This window comes from Plectrocnemia conspersa, unplaced genomic scaffold, assembly GCF_051122295.1.
Source record: "Plectrocnemia conspersa isolate PC_06_02 unplaced genomic scaffold, ASM5112229v1 ptg000011l, whole genome shotgun sequence".
Classification (NCBI taxonomy): Eukaryota; Metazoa; Arthropoda; class Insecta; order Trichoptera; family Polycentropodidae; genus Plectrocnemia; species Plectrocnemia conspersa.
In genome coordinates this window covers 21,477,894-21,494,570 of record NW_028277175.1, presented here as the reverse complement: position 1 = coordinate 21,494,570, position 16,677 = coordinate 21,477,894, and the positions used below count along the sequence as shown (strand labels likewise).

General features: G+C 35.5%; 3 protein-coding genes and 1 pseudogene across 4 annotated transcripts; 2 read left to right on the top strand and 2 right to left on the bottom strand.

Annotated features, from left to right (window-relative positions):
* Positions 1–51: 51 nt before the first annotated feature.
* Positions 52–1,756, bottom strand: LOC148229922 (ATP synthase subunit beta, mitochondrial pseudogene; annotated as a pseudogene). The gene has a single exon (XR_015811408.1). The product of XR_015811408.1 is annotated as an ATP synthase subunit beta, mitochondrial pseudogene (transcript).
* A 1,327-nt stretch (positions 1,757–3,083) lies between these two features.
* Positions 3,084–5,289, top strand: Uba3 (Ubiquitin-like activating enzyme 3). Its single transcript, XM_088196963.1, has 7 exons — positions 3,084–3,150; positions 3,260–3,600; positions 3,657–3,817; positions 3,879–4,047; positions 4,137–4,380; positions 4,447–4,672; positions 4,739–5,289. The coding sequence occupies exons 2-7, from the start codon at positions 3,263–3,265 to the stop codon at positions 4,948–4,950; spliced, it is 1,350 nt and encodes a 449-aa protein (XP_088053089.1). The 5' UTR covers positions 3,084–3,150; positions 3,260–3,262; the 3' UTR covers positions 4,951–5,289.
* A 2,536-nt stretch (positions 5,290–7,825) lies between these two features.
* LOC148229920 (proliferation-associated protein 2G4) lies at positions 7,826–13,384 on the top strand. The gene is made up of 7 exons (XM_088198797.1): positions 7,826–8,011; positions 11,145–11,379; positions 11,449–11,632; positions 11,703–11,924; positions 11,999–12,091; positions 12,159–12,419; positions 12,492–13,384. Exons 1-7 carry the CDS (start codon positions 7,924–7,926, stop codon positions 12,609–12,611), a joined length of 1,203 nt encoding a protein of 400 aa, XP_088054923.1. The 5' UTR covers positions 7,826–7,923; the 3' UTR covers positions 12,612–13,384.
* A 2,056-nt stretch (positions 13,385–15,440) lies between these two features.
* Positions 15,441–16,517, bottom strand: LOC148229919 (MICOS complex subunit MIC13 homolog QIL1-like). The gene is made up of 3 exons (XM_088198798.1): positions 16,454–16,517; positions 16,158–16,314; positions 15,441–16,095 (listed from the first exon to the last, which is right to left on the bottom strand). Exons 1-3 carry the CDS (start codon positions 16,459–16,461, stop codon positions 15,913–15,915), a joined length of 348 nt encoding a protein of 115 aa, XP_088054924.1. The 5' UTR covers positions 16,462–16,517; the 3' UTR covers positions 15,441–15,912.
* Positions 16,518–16,677: the final 160 nt, after the last annotated feature.

Here is a 16,677-nt window from a genome sequence, read left to right as displayed (position 1 = left end):
ATATATCGATTTTTTTATTAAATTAGTGTCGATGAAAAATTAAATGAAAAATTTTTAACTTTTAATATTTTTTTTATTTCCAACAATTACATGTGTAATTATTATAGTTTTATAAATATAAAGTACGATACGTACTTTTAAACATGTTTACGGATGAGGAATTCCGAATCGTATTTTAATGCAAATTAACTATAAGAATCGATGACTACGTGCTTAAGCGTTCTTAGCGAGAGTTTCTGCTTTAGCTACTACTTCTTCGATGGGTCCCACCATGTAGAAGGCGACTTCCGGCAAGTGATCGTAGTCGCCGGCTAAAATCTTGGAGAATCCCTTAATCGTTTCTTCGAGCGGTACGAGTTTGCCGGCGTGGCCGGTGAAAACTTCGGCTACCTGGAAAGGTTGGGACAGGAACCTCTGGATCTTACGGGCGCGAGCGACGGTCAGCTTGTCCTCCTCGGACAGCTCGTCCATACCCAAGATAGCGATGATGTCCTGGAGAGACTTGTAGTCCTGGAGGATCTTCTGGACGCCTCGAGCGATGTTGTAGTGCTCGGCTCCGATGATATTTGGGTCCATGATACGGGAGGTGGAATCGAGGGGATCTACGGCGGGGTAGATGCCCAACTCGGCGATGGCGCGAGACAGCACGGTGGTGGCGTCCAAGTGAGCGAAGGTGGTGGCCGGAGCGGGATCGGTCAGATCGTCGGCGGGCACATAGATGGCCTGCACGGAGGTGATGGAGCCCTTCTTGGTGGTGGTGATGCGCTCCTGCATGGTTCCCATGTCGGTGGCCAGAGTGGGTTGGTATCCTACGGCGGACGGGATGCGACCGAGCAGAGCGGACACTTCGGAGCCGGCTTGGGTGAACCTGAAAATGTTGTCGATGAAGAGCAGCACGTCCTGTCCTTCTTGATCGCGGAAGTACTCGGCCACGGTGAGACCGGTGAGGGCGACGCGAGCCCTAGCGCCCGGGGGCTCGTTCATTTGACCGTACACGAGCGCCACCTTGGAGGTCTTGTCCTTGAGGGAGATGACTCCGGACTCGATCATCTCGTGGTAGAGATCGTTACCCTCGCGGGTGCGCTCTCCCACGCCGGCGAACACGGAGTAACCACCGTGAGCTTTGGCTACGTTGTTAATCAGCTCCATGATGAGCACAGTCTTGCCCACTCCGGCGCCTCCGAACAGGCCGATCTTGCCTCCCTTGGCGTAGGGGGCGAGGAGGTCTACCACCTTGATGCCGGTGACGAGGATCTCTTGCTGCACGGACATCTCGACGAACTCGGGCGCCTCGGCGTGGATGGCAGCCACCTTGTCGGTGGGGATGGGGCCGCGCTCGTCGATGGGCTCTCCGATTACATTAATGATGCGGCCGAGGGTCTCGGCGCCTACGGGGATGCGGATGGGGTAGCCGGAATCGGCTACCGCCTGGCCTCTGACCAGACCCTCGGTACCGTCCATGGCGATGGTGCGGACGGTGTTCTCTCCGAGATGCTGGGCCACCTCCAGCACCAGGCGGGGCTTGCGGCCCTGTACTTCCAGAGCATTGAGGATGGGCGGAAGGTTATCTTCGAACTGTACGTCGACGACGGCGCCGATGACGGCTACGACTCTACCGGAAGCCGCCGCTGCCATAGAGCGGGTCCCCGCGGGAGTCGCCAGCACCCCCCATGTCGTCCTTAACGCGTTGCCCAGCATTTCGACCCGTGCACCAGTTACGTAACCGAACGTGAGTTACGTGAACTGACAAGTGCCCAGCTGAACCACCCGGTGTTGCCTGTACGCCGGTTAGGTAGCCCCCACCCGTTTTTCAGCTAAAATCGATCGCTTACTATACTACTGAACATAATAATTGTATAAATATATAAACTGCGCATAAAATCCGATATAATGAAATCAGACAAGAATCTAAATGGAAAGTAATTGAGAGGACAAAAACACAAGTTATTTTTTAACGTTGTTTGCTTTCACTTTGTACTAATATTAGTGGTGTAGTGGAGCCTGAGTGTACTCTAGTACTGTTTTTTAAGCTCTCATTTTGTCACGCGATCGTGATGAAAGATAGAATCCCTAAATATCAAAAGATAAAAAAACGTTTTATTAGCGTTTCTATGGTTTGACTGATATTAGCTTAAAATCCTCATACGTAGTAATTATTATATTGTACCATATGAAATTGCCGAATTTGTAAGTAGAATTTAAAATGCGATATTTTCAACATTTACAAATTTATTTCATCAAAATAAGCGCCACTCACGTCTATCGAGAAACCAAGTCAAAAATGCCATTTTTTAAAATCTTGATTTATTCGACCATAGAGTTTTCGAACCTCTTAATTACTTCCGCCTGAACTCGAAACGTTTTATTCCTTAAATATAAGTGGCGAAATATGTGATAATCTGTCGGCGATAGATTAGGTGAATACGGTGGATGCAGAAATATTTCATTATTTGAATAATTTAATTTGTTTATAGTGATTTTTTAGGAATACGGTTGAGCGTTGTTGTGCATTACTCCATATTTGTTTAATAAAATTTCCTGTTTTCTTTAATTTAATCATATAATGAATATCATGACAATATGATATAGCTGTAATTAATTTGCCTGGCTAAAAAAAATAATAATGAACCACTCTTTTAGCAGTCCACAAAACAGTGATTATTTTCTCTTTTTATATTCATTTAAAAAATGGATTTTTTCGTTTTAAGCCATTAACGAAAAACACGCATCCAAGCGTCTTAGTTTCTAATCGTCGGTCAAGTCACTTGCTTAGCTTTTTTATCTTTCCTATCGAAGCGAAGTAGCGAGAAACAGTCATTACACCAACTCCTATATCACATGCGAAAGCGCGAATTTTCATATGTGGATTAGCTTCTACCAGTTATCAATTTTTCTTCCTTTATAATGATTTTCGGTCTAGCCCGAGGTTCATTTTCAAAATTAATTTTGTCAAAACGGATTTTTTTAAATCACAATTGGATTATTCTCTAGATACCTAGTTGTTCTTTTTTTGCTGTGACAGGTAAAAATATCAACACTAAAAAATGTTTCTTTTTTGAATAATGGCCGCTACAAGTTTTGTTATGTTAAAAAAAATATATATCACCATCTGACGTTTAGTGGCCGGCATCATATCAGATTCTACTAATCGTGAGTCGGTTAATTTGAAGCCTAGAGTGATATATTCAAAAGGATATTATTTAAATTGATAAATACAATAAAAGATATTTTTTAATACATTTTAAATGAAATCACACAGAGCATGTCTACTGAAGAATCGCAAGTTCCCGAGCATCAAAAACCAAGGTGGGCCAATATTCGTAAACTATTGGAAAGAACCGGCCCGTTCTCCCATCCGGACTTCGAACCCTCGCCGGATATACTGCAATTTATGATGAAATCGTGCAAACTGTTAGTGGTGGGTGCTGGGGGCTTAGGATGCGAACTGTTGAAAAATTTAGCCTTGATGGGCTTTCAACAAATCCACGTCATAGACATGGATACGATCGAACTGTCTAATCTGAATAGACAATTCTTGTTCAGGAGGAAAGATATAGGCCATTCTAAAGCGGAATGCGCAGCGGCATTCATCAACAATCGGTACGTTTTATTGTTATATATTTATTGGAATTTAATATCTATCGAATTTTCCATAGCGTTCCAGGATGCAATGTTGTGCCACATCATTGTGCAATTCAAGACAAAGATGAAACTTTTTATAGTCAATTCAATATTGTTGTTTGCGGCTTGGATTCCATAGTCGCCCGCCGTTGGTTGAACGGGATGTTGCTGTCTCTTTTAAGTTTTAATAATGATGGTAATTATACATTGACATAGCGATATAGTTGGATTTAATATAACCTATGTATTTGTAACAGAAAGTTTAGATCAAACTACTGTAATTCCGTTGATTGACGGAGGCACTGAAGGGTTTAAAGGAAACGCTAGAGTTATCTTGCCCGGAATGAGCGCTTGTATTGAATGCACTCTCGATTTTTATCCGCCGCAAGTTACTTATCCTTTATGTACTATCGCTAATACTCCGAGGTTCTTAAAATTTATCTTTTATTTAAATATTTATATACATATAATATGTAGTTGAATATGTATAATTTCAATGCTGATTTTCAATCTAGACTGCCCGAGCATTGCATCGAATATGTCAAAGTCATACAGTGGAGCAAGGAAAGCCCTTGGGGCGTTCCGATCGACGGCGACGATCCCCAACACATCAATTGGATCTTCGAGAAGTCTCAAGACAGAGCTAGTCAGTTTAACATCCATGGTGTCACTTATCGTCTCACTCAGGGTGTTGTAAAAAATATTATTCCGGCCGTCGCAAGTACTAATGCGGTTATAGCGGCCGTTTGCGCTACAGAAGTCATTTCTTTTCAATAATCATATAATATTTAATCAAAGACAATCAATAACATACGATTATTTTAGGTTTTCAAGTTGGTGTCGTCGTGTTGCGTCAGTCTGAATAATTACATGGTGTTTAATGACGTAGACGGTATATATTCGTACATCCACGAAGCCGAACGTAAACCTGATTGTCTCGCTTGCAGTATGGTGCCGAGAATAATACAGCTTTCTGATCCGCGTAAGGTAAAATTGAAGGATTTGATCGAAATGCTCAGAGAGAATCACGAATATCTGATGAAGAATCCTGGTAATTTGTTGTTTTTACATGTGCAATCTATGTATTTATATAATTAATATAATTTATAACTTTCAGGTCTTACCACGACTATAAACGGAAAAAATAAAACTCTTTATATGTCGACCGTTGCGAGTATAGAGGAAAGGACGAGAGATAATCTCAATAAAACGCTATTCGAGTTGGGTATCATGGACGAAAGCGAAGTTCTCGTTGCCGACGCTACTACTCCGAATGCGATCGCTTTGAAGATAAAGTATCAGTCGAACAATGCGATGGAAACGGCATGATATCGAATTTATAATTTATTAGGACACAATGCATTTTTAATTTATGTAATTTTCGATTTCTTAATAACTTTGGTGTTTATATATTTGTTTATCTACGTGACCATAAATAAAAGGAATTTGCCTAATGATATTCGAAGAACGAGGAATTTAAGTTATTTAATGTAGTTTCATATTAATATCTGCAGTCTATAGACATTCTGACTTGTTTAACATAATTAAAATAATATAATAATGTAATATTATGCTGAGAAGCAATTGCATAGACGTAATTACATTTGCAACTGTGAAATCAGAAAATTAGTTACTTCTGTGTAATAAATTATACGTTTGGCAAAAAAATATGTTTTTATTTTTATTTACCCACATTATATATAATATTGATTATGTTTTTTCACTTCTTGAAATTTAATCAATTACTAGAACCAAACGAGCGATAAAATACATATTTTGGGCAGAAATATGTTTTAATGAATGTACCGATTTTCTTGTAATGTTCTGTTAACCACTTTACAGTTTTGCCCGAGTGTGACTCGAGCGCAGATTTAGTTCGCACACTGATGCTTTTCTGGGAATGCTTTTACTGGTGTTGGGCAGTTTGCTATTCGGAATGACTGAGATGACGAAATACAAAACTGTATTTAATGCCGGGCACTTTAATTTTTGTCGTGTTACGTGTGTTATCATATTGTTATTTGAATATAGCCACTATTATGTCATTTTTGTTTACATTTTAGACGTAAGTGCATAAAAAATAAGTATATATTATTTAAACTTATTTTTATAATTGGTTTTATTTTAGTTTTAACCCAAAATGTTTCGTGTAGATCATGAAAGTGACGAGGATATATTGATAACTGAATCAGACAATGAAAGTGATTTTTCGGATTCATCTGACGATGATATTGCTTCGGAAGACGATGATATCGTTATATTCAGAGATTTCGTTGAAATAAATATAAGAAATCCAGCACCTTCCCCTCCAAGGTTTCCATACAGCAATACAGCTGGTGTAAATTTGCATTTTGATGCTGACATAGAGGCAACGGTTTTAGATTATTTTGAATATTTTTTTAATACGAAAATCCTAGACTTGATTATGACAGACTAATCGATATGCAGTTCAATGCTTTAGTAATAAAATTTTGCAAAGATAAATGTAAAAAAATGCTAAGAAAATGTAAAAAAAAGATGACATTTTTTTACATTTTATTAGAATTTTTATGGTTTTCGTGAAAAAAAAACTATGTGAATTAAATGTAAAAAAATATTAATAAAAAACTGACAATTTTTAAATACTCTTTCGCATCAAAATCTAATTGATATGTGATTAAGTAGGATACATATTTTTTGTAAAAAAAACATTTTTTTTACTATGTATGTATTTGCTAATTTTATTAAATAAAATATTTTTTTAGCAAAACATTGTTTTGTTATAGAGAACCACAGAACATTCTATATTGTTAAATAATTGTATTCCTTTCTATATTGTTGTGGGGACCTTTTTATCATGGCCTAAACTTGGCGGCACTCTGGTAGTGCTGATGTGACGGCGGCGGAGGGCAACGCATTCTTTTGGTGGACCTCGACGGGAAGACAACGGTCTGTGGTGCCTCGTCCACCGATCACTCACACATATTTCAGCAATAAACACGTAACTATTATAAACTGTACTGTTGTGGCTCAATCTGTGTGTAATTTCCACCTGTAACCATCCGTACACCAAGTGTACCTTTAATCTTCTTATACAGAATATGTCAAATAAAACGTTCATATTTTAGATATTCCTTTGCGATATACTTACATAATAAATTAAACAATAACAATATGTAAATTTTTATCGGAAGTGACAAAAATAAATATTCTGTCAACGAAATCAGGTATAAATTCAGTAATACAAGCAAACATATGAGTGCTGCCAGTCGAAGTTTTTGCTTCGCATGAGAGTGATATTGTTTTGAACGTGATTCTCCAATATTATTTGTAAATAAATATATGATAGTCCAAGTTATATATTTATACGAAATAATTGTGATGTCCAATGCATTTACTCGTTCTCGGCGCTTATATTACAATAATAAATACGAATTGTACTATTATTTCATAATAATATTCGTGTTTTTCCAATTTTAAATTATTCGTTTTAAAACATTATTAAATGCACATTGATTGAACATATCCAAGAGATTTTTTACACCGTAAAAGGAAGGTAATTTATTAACATTTCACAATTACTGTTAATAATTACTTTTTACTAATAGTGCAATATTTACAATTCAATTATCTTAGTCTTTCACATCTAAATAATTTAGGTTACGCTAAACGTTTAGGCTTCACGGGCAACATTCAATAGTCTGGCTACTGAAATTAATAATGGTGATTTACTGGTCGTGGAACTTCAAATGTATACCCTCCCCCGTAAATTATAAAAAAACAAAATTAATTTTTAGTAAGTTAAAAAGTCGCGGGTTATAAATCACCAACTGTTTAGCGTTGATTTATGATTCGTGACAAATTTATTAGCAGCATTATGTTTTTGACTTTAACTTATTTGTTCATATGATCACATTTTTATTTTAAAATCGCAATTTTTGGGAATAAACACGCGCACGGCGAAAAAAAATTAAGTTTTGAATTTTAAACTGTTGTTGGTTACTTTTACAGACGTTAGAGCTAAAAGCTAGAGCAGATATTCATAACAATTTGGTTTCTGAGCATGGCGCTGATATAATTAACAAGTACTAATTTTTGTGTATATATATTAATTATTATAATTTTGGTTATTTTTGTCGAGTTTGGTAATTTTGTAAATGAATAGCCAATAAAAGCCGAGTTAAGAGTTAAAAAAAGAAGCGAGCGTCGAGTTTAACGCATGCGCAGAGTGCGCTTGTCACGTGACCGTGGCGCGCGCCAGCCGGCTTCGCCGTCCGTCGAGTTTAGGAATTTACCACGCGCTTCGCAGCAAAACAATAAACCATGGCCGACGACAAGAACGAGGTGGAACACACGGTTTCCGAGCAGGCGGTGTTCAACAAGTACAAAATGGCAGCTGAGATGGTCAACCGTGAGTTGAGACTCCCTTTCTCTTTTTTTGCACCCTCGACCGAACCGCACCTCCTGCGGCTACGCCCCTTTTATCGTTTCGTCCCGGATTGCACAAGTGAAAATTTCGCTTCCTTGCATTCTGCCGTTGTTATCTGGCGCGTTGAGCTGTCGTGACATAACCTCACTTCCTGTGCCACGCCGATGTCGCTATTGTTCCGAATTGGCTTCGATATCGCTGCACTTCGTCACGCAATTTGTTCCACTTCTCTTTCGTGCCAAAGCGATGTATAATTACATCGATATTTTGCTTCGTTGGCGCCTCGTGCAAAATAAACCAGAATCTAAATGAAAGATAGCAAATTATCTACTGAAAATTCACGAATAAAAAAGCGATACACTTTTGAACTTTCGAAGTGTTGCGAAATTCGATGATTTTTGTTCGAAAACTTATTGTGTTTACTTATTAACCAGCAAGGCAAGGCAAGGCAAGGCGCTTGTACAATTTGCCATTTCGTAAATTCCTGTGGCCAACTTGAACAAATAGGAAAAGCTTTTACGATGTATGCTCAAATTCAACCTCCAATATTTATTAGTATTTCTTGAAGGTGACCGTCTAAATGAGTTTTGATGTGGCTTCACGGTCCTCTTTGTTAAGCATAACAATGCCATTTGGTTTCTTTACTTCTCGTTTCAATAAATACAATTATGTTCTACCGCATACACAAATTTTCATCACTGCGGTTAATGTTTTTGTTTACATATTTGGAAGGGTTGCGTAACCTCCATTGTTATTCTTTTCAACAACCTTATATGAATATTTGTGTATTTTTTAATTAAAATCATGTTGACATCTTTGATATATACAGATGTATTCTTAAATTGAAAAATTAATTTTCGCAATTTTTGCGCAATAGAACACCTTATTTGAAGAACAACCATAAAATACGTTTTAAATATAACCATTATACATTTTTCGGGTTTCACAGTCAGTAAGACGCGGGTGGAAACTAGTGACAATTTTATTAGAATATGTTACACATTGCGAAATATTTTCTCCAAGCAGTGGTGGAGATGCTGGCGGAGGGATGATGTCAGTGGAAGATCCTCAGAGGTGTCGTAGGTAGCATGGCAGCGGGTGTATAGTGGAAGTTAATCCCTCTCTGGTGCAAGCGTCCATGACAGTATATTGTCCGCGGGCGGACGGGTGTCTGCTGGAGACTGCCAGGTGACTACCTGTGACTGCCCTTATGTATTCAGGGCTGCAAAGCTTGCTCACCGATCACAATCATGCAGCGATCATCCAGCCGATCGCTGCACTCGCTTCTTAGGACACTGAAATAAGTATACGCCTTTATGAAAGGACATTTGCTTGTAGGATATCTCTGAGGTCGAAGAATTGTGTAACGAAAATATTGTGGCCTTACAGTGCTATTTGTCTTCTGGTGATATATTGTTTCCCGTGACCTTTTCATAACAAAGAAATATTCATTCAGAACCAACAAACAATATTATTTGTAGAAAAAAAGGTTTTAGTTAGTTTTATTTACAAAAAAAAACTTGTTTCCCATATAGTATGACACGCAAATGTGCTATATGTAATTTTTTTCGATAAAATCAAGTGATAATCAATCATTGTGTAAAATACTCTTATTCGGAAAATAATGCTAAAATTGTTTAAACTTTCTATCTTAACTTTTCAGATAATATTTCAACATTAACAATAGTTTAACATAAAAAACTTCATATTTCATATAAACGATTTTCACTGTTTAAATATAAATATTATTTAAATATCTGCAATCACTTCTATATTTTGTTGCGAGAATATTCTTACCCACGTAATTAATATGAGGACTTCCTTTCACTCAAGTTTACTTTCAATTAAAATACGTTTTTTTTATTTATCAGTTATATTAATTGAAGAACTTACCATTATAAAATGTAAGGTGCTCAAAAAAATCGCAACCGAATCACTCAAATGACAATCTACAACTGATGTATTTTTCAAATTTAAAATGCAACTGGTCGGAGATTATTTGCACCTTTTTTGATTAATGTAATAAATTAGTATCTCTTCGACATTTAAGAAAACGAAATTTTATTTATATAACAGAAACATAACTCAAAGAATATCTGTTGTGTATGTAAGTAATGCGTTTACTCTTGTGTTTTTGTGGCGTTTTTTAATATGAGCTGCTCGATCCTCTGTAAAAAGGGGTCGACAGTTTCTAAAATTATTCAAACGTATTTGAACAATGCAAATATATTACCTCTTTTTATTTTCGGAAACTTCTTATTTTTGAAAATCTGGTCACTATATACTTATTTTAAATAGCACCTGTCAAATTGATGGATTCATACCTGTAAATCTAGTGTTAAGGTAATTCATCATCAACATTTCTTTCCTGATTTTTTTGTAGTGTTGAATCTATTTTTTTCTGCTGTTTCACCTAGTTGCTTTGATTCAGGCTGATAGCTGTGAATCCATAAAAATATCAGCTTTATAATCGAGTAGAAAGTCAGACGTCTGAAAACACTTGATCAACCCGTCTCAGAAATTTTGGATTATTCCTATTATTGCCCGCATCTACAATATCTCAAACCGTGTTAAACAGATTTGCCAAGACCATTAGTAAATAAAATATATTTTCTGTAGTAGTATCAGATGATCATCTTCAATGCTTTTCCTTCCATGTTTAAATTTAGCTGTCCACTCTGACCACTGTGTATGAAAGACAAGATATTCCCTAATGCTTGCCATGTCTTCATGAATTCAATATTTTATTATTACATGGTGCAATTTTAGCGAATGCCAGTATTTAAGAAAGTGCGATTAAATAGGAAATATTTGATATGGATTTGACTGAAGAAGCATACCAATAAGTGGATGTAAATGTTATGGGTCACTTAATATTATTATACATATAAAAAAAACTATCAGTTCAATGACCTGTAGTATACTCGTGTATGTCAAAAAACTGGTTTTGGATGTGTTGCTTTAGAATGCCCATCGTGTAAACTAGATCTAAATCCAATTGAACATTTATAGATTAGTGATACAAAAGTTTTTTTTAAAGAACTTGTGGCTAACCATTGTAGAATAATGGTGGTACTTTTTATTTATTTTAATTTTTTTGTATAATGTTATACAGGTACTTTATCATTAGTACTGAAAAAATGTACGGCTGGCGCTTCCGTGAGAGAAGTATGCGAATTTGGAGACAATATGCTCACCGAAGAGACGTCGAAGGTGTTCAAAAAGGAAAAAGAGATGAAGAAGGGAATCGCGTTTCCAACTTGTGTATCCGTCAACAACTGCATCTGCCATTTTTCGCCACTTCCTAGTGAAGCTGATTACGTTTTGAAGGAAGGCGATCTTGCAAAAATGTACTAATTGTGTTCCGTATTATTATTTCAACGTAATATACAGTAATTAATATTGATTATATATTTTAGCGATCTGGGAGCTCACATCGACGGTTTTATTGCAGTCGTGGCTCACTCGATCATCGTAACAAAGGCCCCCGAGGAGGGCCAGCAGCCAGAGAAGCAAAAGATCACCGGACGGCAAGCCGACGTTTTGAAAGCCGCCCAATTAGCTAGCGAAGTTGCTATGAAACTTCTGAAATCGGGAAATGAGGTTCGTTTTATTTACATTAAAACAGTCGATTGCTATAAATCAAGATGATTCATTTAACCGTTTGCTTTAGACGACCGTCATAACAGAGGCGATCAACAAAGTTGCCGCTTCATACAAATGCAAGCCCATCGAAGGTATGCTGTCCCATCAGCTAAAGCAGTTCAAAATTGACGGCGAAAAGACTATAGTTCAAAACCCGACGGCGGCTCAGAAAAAAGAGCACGAAAAGTTCAATTTTGAAGCACATGAGGTGTACGCGATGGATGTACTCATCTCCACGGGAGAGGGAGTTGTAAGTTTTACATATTAAATTTATTATCAGCGTTATGATCCTTTATGATGTTTAATTTATTATTATTTTTATAGGGTCGTGAATCCGAAAAAAGAGTAACTGTGTATAAGAAAACAGACGAGACGTATCAGTTGAAACTTAAAACTGCTAGGACTTTTTATGTTGAGGTAAATGTTTTTACAAATTCAATGTTTTATCGTTGCAAAATTCTATAATATAATTTTTATTCATCAGGTAAAGCACAAACACGGTACCATGCCGTTCAACCTTCGAAGCTTCGACAACGAAGTGAAAGCCAGAATGGGCATCGTCGAATGTATAAACCACAAAGTTATCGAGCCGTTCCCGGTACTATTCGAGAAGGGAGGAGAACTTGTAGCTCAATTTAAATTTACTGTAATTTTAATGCCCGCCGGTCCTATCCGCATTACCGGTCTACCGATCGAATCTGACTTATACGAAACCGAACATTCGATCGCCGATCCCGAACTCTTGGTCAGTACATTTAATATTAACTTCTTTATTAGCATAGTCTTGTCATTTTAAAATCGATTATTTCATTTACAGAGTTTATTGAACATTGCCGGTAAAAAGTCAAAAAAGAAGAAGAATAAGGCGAAAGCCGCCGCCGGCGATAACACGCCAATGGAGGTCGACCCCGTTCCTCAGCCGGCTGCTGGGAAATAACTCTTCCCCGGTCGGAACTTCCCGTTGATTTTTAATACTTATCATATAAGTGTGATTGTGAGAATTTCATGGTGAAAATATGAATTTGTTTGATTTTTCACGTATTTGATTTGTATTGAACAAACGACGACATCGGACATTTGTACTGTTTTGGCACCAATGTACGAGTTATGAATATTGCAAAGTACAAATATCTGTGATTCTCAGACAGTGCACTCTCATTTTTTGTATTCTGATGTACCGATTTACAAATTTGATTTTTTTTTTATGTTAAACTTCATTGATCTTTTATAAAATGTATAAAATACTAATAAATCGTGAAATATATCGGTTTTATACCAGCAATATTTTTTTCAGACACCAGTTATTTTTGTAAACTTAATCATGTTAAGAACAAACACTTAAAACTATACATGCTGTAAAAGGACAGATTTGAAATAAGTATGATTTTAAATATAAACCAATTAAGATGTATCTTTATAGCAAAATTGTAATACAGTAATTCTCAGAAAAATATTGCATTGAATTTAGCATCGCCTGTAGTCGTAAAATGATAAATATCGACTATAAATAAAACAAATTTTAGCAAAAATATAAACTAATAAAAAATATTATTTTAAAAAATACTGACTAATTTTATAGTGATTTTTTATACTAAAATGTTACTTTTTCTAATCTAAGAGTCCGTGATTATAATTTAGAGCTAAAACTCTGTTTTAAATGAATCGATATATACTATGTATCATAATTAATAATAAAAATGCAGTACAAAATTTTTTTTTTACTATGAAGAATAATGAATTCTACAAAAAGTGTATGATATTTAAAAAATAAGCCTCTGCAGATTGATTCACTATATTCAGTAGTTAATTTGATATTTATTTATAATCTTGATGTACAATTTGCTTGAGTTGATTCTCGTCGTAATCTTGTATAAATAGGACGGTGTTGGCTGACAGTTTATTAGTTTTTGTCTGACTGCTTGGCTTGATCTGATTTGAGACTATGTTCCAAAGTTTGAATGAATGTCTTGAGGTGGCAGTAGAATTATTTGTAATATATCAGGAAGGGAATGCTTCTGCTGTTCGTTCTTGCTTCGGCCAATTAAATTTAAGTGGTTTGTTTTGATCGATATAGAAAATATGTCTGGATTTTGTACCTGCCAATGGAATGCGATATGCTGTTATAATTTAATCGGCTGTATACCTGTTAGCTGTTCCTTTTGTTGTATGGCTTGTTTGTATATGAAGGCATAAGCTCTGCATTTGTATAGTAGAATGAAATATTGTACGTGGCTTGAAAATAAGCATTTAAATAACTGTTAGGCCTTTGGTAAAAAGTGACTTACTAATTCTTTTCGGTATTGACAATTAAAACAACTCAATTTACTTAAAACTGTTACATAAAACAATATCCATTTCTACTTAGATGGCTGTTATTACCATTCTAAACGTGACGCTTGTTTTTTTTATCTCCCATTTGTAAATACGGCTATGTATATTTTATGCTATTTAGCTTTATGGGACCATGTCAGAATTTAAATCGGTAGGTAATTTTAAATACAAATTAAGTGTGCCTGATTCTCACTGTGGGGGTTTCAACAATAGCCATTATAAGTCTACAAACGACAATGGCTTGTTTTAACAGAAGATTGCACTGGTAGAACATCCAAAAATTGCACAATAGCCTCGCAGACGTTCAAAAGCCATCAGTTACCACAAAAACTTTTAATTATTTTCTTCATAAGATTCGAAACTTCTAGAAAACATTAATGGCCTCTCATCGAATTGTAATTATCAGATGGCCACCTTGAAACAAGCTTTCATTATATAGGATGATTTTGGAGGTAGAGCTGGGGCTAAAAATGAAATTAGCCTTATCTTCTATTTATCCAAGCTTCCTTGAAGATATTTATTAAATATGTGGCACCAATTCTCTTTATGAATCACTCAACGGACTCGCCAATTTGGTAAATTATATATTTTGTACAATAAACTGTTATCGGCTCTTCCAGCATCTAACCGGCTGTTTCGGCCGCTAATCCCGAAATCATATTTGTGGCAAAGATCTTGTATTGTTTGAAAATTGTGAAGATATGATTTCTACTAATGTAATTTATATGTGAAGAAAGTGAAATTCTAAACCTGTGCCTTAATGAAAAATAGCTAACGTTATTGTAGTAAAATAGGAGAAACTTCCACCAAGTGGACATTGCCTTGTGCTTAGCCAATGGTATTAAATGTATCAACAAATTGACTTCTAAATAACATGTAATCATGTTTTGATATGTGTCAAATTATAAGCATTTAATATATAAATCCAATTAGTGATTCTTAACTTATATATGAGATATTTTTTTAATGTTTTTATCTATTCGAAATTCCATGTGATTTCAATATGAACCTTAGTGTTTTAAATTTCTATTTTCTGGGAGATCAGAATTAATGATTGTTATATAATTATAATTCTGATCGATCATCATAGTTTTCCTAGATTTTTCTAATCTCACGGATGCAAATTGTCATGAATAATTAAAATAAAATTGACCTAGGTCGTGCATAGTTGTCATATTTTTATTGTAAGCTGTAATAGTTTATAATTAATAAAATAAATGTCACTGATTAACAGACTTTGATTTCAGTCAGGATTCACTACTTATTTGTAGGTGTTGATTGTGTTTACTCCATTGTAATGCACTGGGCTAACATCTGTCACGTAACAACTGAAGTTTTATAATAAATAAATCAAGTGTAATAATTTGTATAAAATTAAAATTTTATAATACGTAATTATTCTGTGAAAAGCCAGACATGAACAAATAAAATGTAGTACCGTTTGATTGATATGTATTTAAAATAAATTATTTTTACAGCCATTAAAAATATATGATTTCTTCAATATGTATTAAGAGCACTCAAGTCATTAATTTTTTTGTTATTAATCACTTTTTGCCTTTGAATTTTTTTTACGTCAGATACCAGCGTTTTTAGTATTAATCACTCTGAGATTTTTTGTATTCCATAGGTAAGCTCTGCAAATAAAAAAATATATTTTTTTGATCAGAAAACTTTTATATTATATTTGTTTGTAAAATTTATTTCTATCAAGATATCTGAAGCATTTTAACAATACTTATATTTGCATGTATTTGATGATACTAGTTGGTTTAATATTATTTTATCTCAAGGTTCTATTCTATGGGTTCAAATCAAAAAATAAAAATATTAAGTAACAATTTTTATATGCAGAAAAAAATACATTTATCACAAGATGGCAAATTTGACACTATAATTAAATTAAATCATTTCTCGTCCGGTACATTTGGAGACTTGGTGAATTCTATCAGCGAGTCATACGCCGATACGGCCCAACCGGTGACGCGAGTCGGAGAGTTGCACAGAAACTGGAATGTGCCCTTTACTCCAGAGTTCCAATAGTGTTTTCCTAACTCGGTAACGTTATTGACTGCAGGTAGAGATGGTAACTATAAATACAATAAAGTAAATATTGTGTTGTTATTCGATTATAGTTTTAATAGAATAATACCTCAAATGGTAATTGTGCCGTGGCCTGTTTCATATATGGACATATTTGGGTTTTCGTTTTTTCGTATAGAGCTGTGGTCGTTTCGCCATCTTTCCACACTCCTTGTTTCACTGTGAAATATACTACGCCGGAAGCGATGCCTACTTTGGTTGCAAACCTAAAGAGTACCATACATTTCGATCATTTTAGGTTATTTATGTTTCAAAGGCGATGTGCAAAATGATAGATCAAATCGATATCGCAATTTCGGAAATGATGCATAAATTTTTAGCGACGATATTATAAGCCATACTGACCGAAACATGATTTCGGCGAATCGGCGTTGACAAGTTATGCAAGATGGTCAACTGACATTTCTGTGAGTGTTGACAGCGTGGAATAATATATTAGTAGAAATATGAAATTATTTTTCAACTGGCGCTTATATTTAAAATACAGGAAATATGCAAAAACAAATTTCAGAGCTATAAAAAAAGGATTGATCTAATAGTGAGACTGTCTACTGGGCAAAAAAATAAAT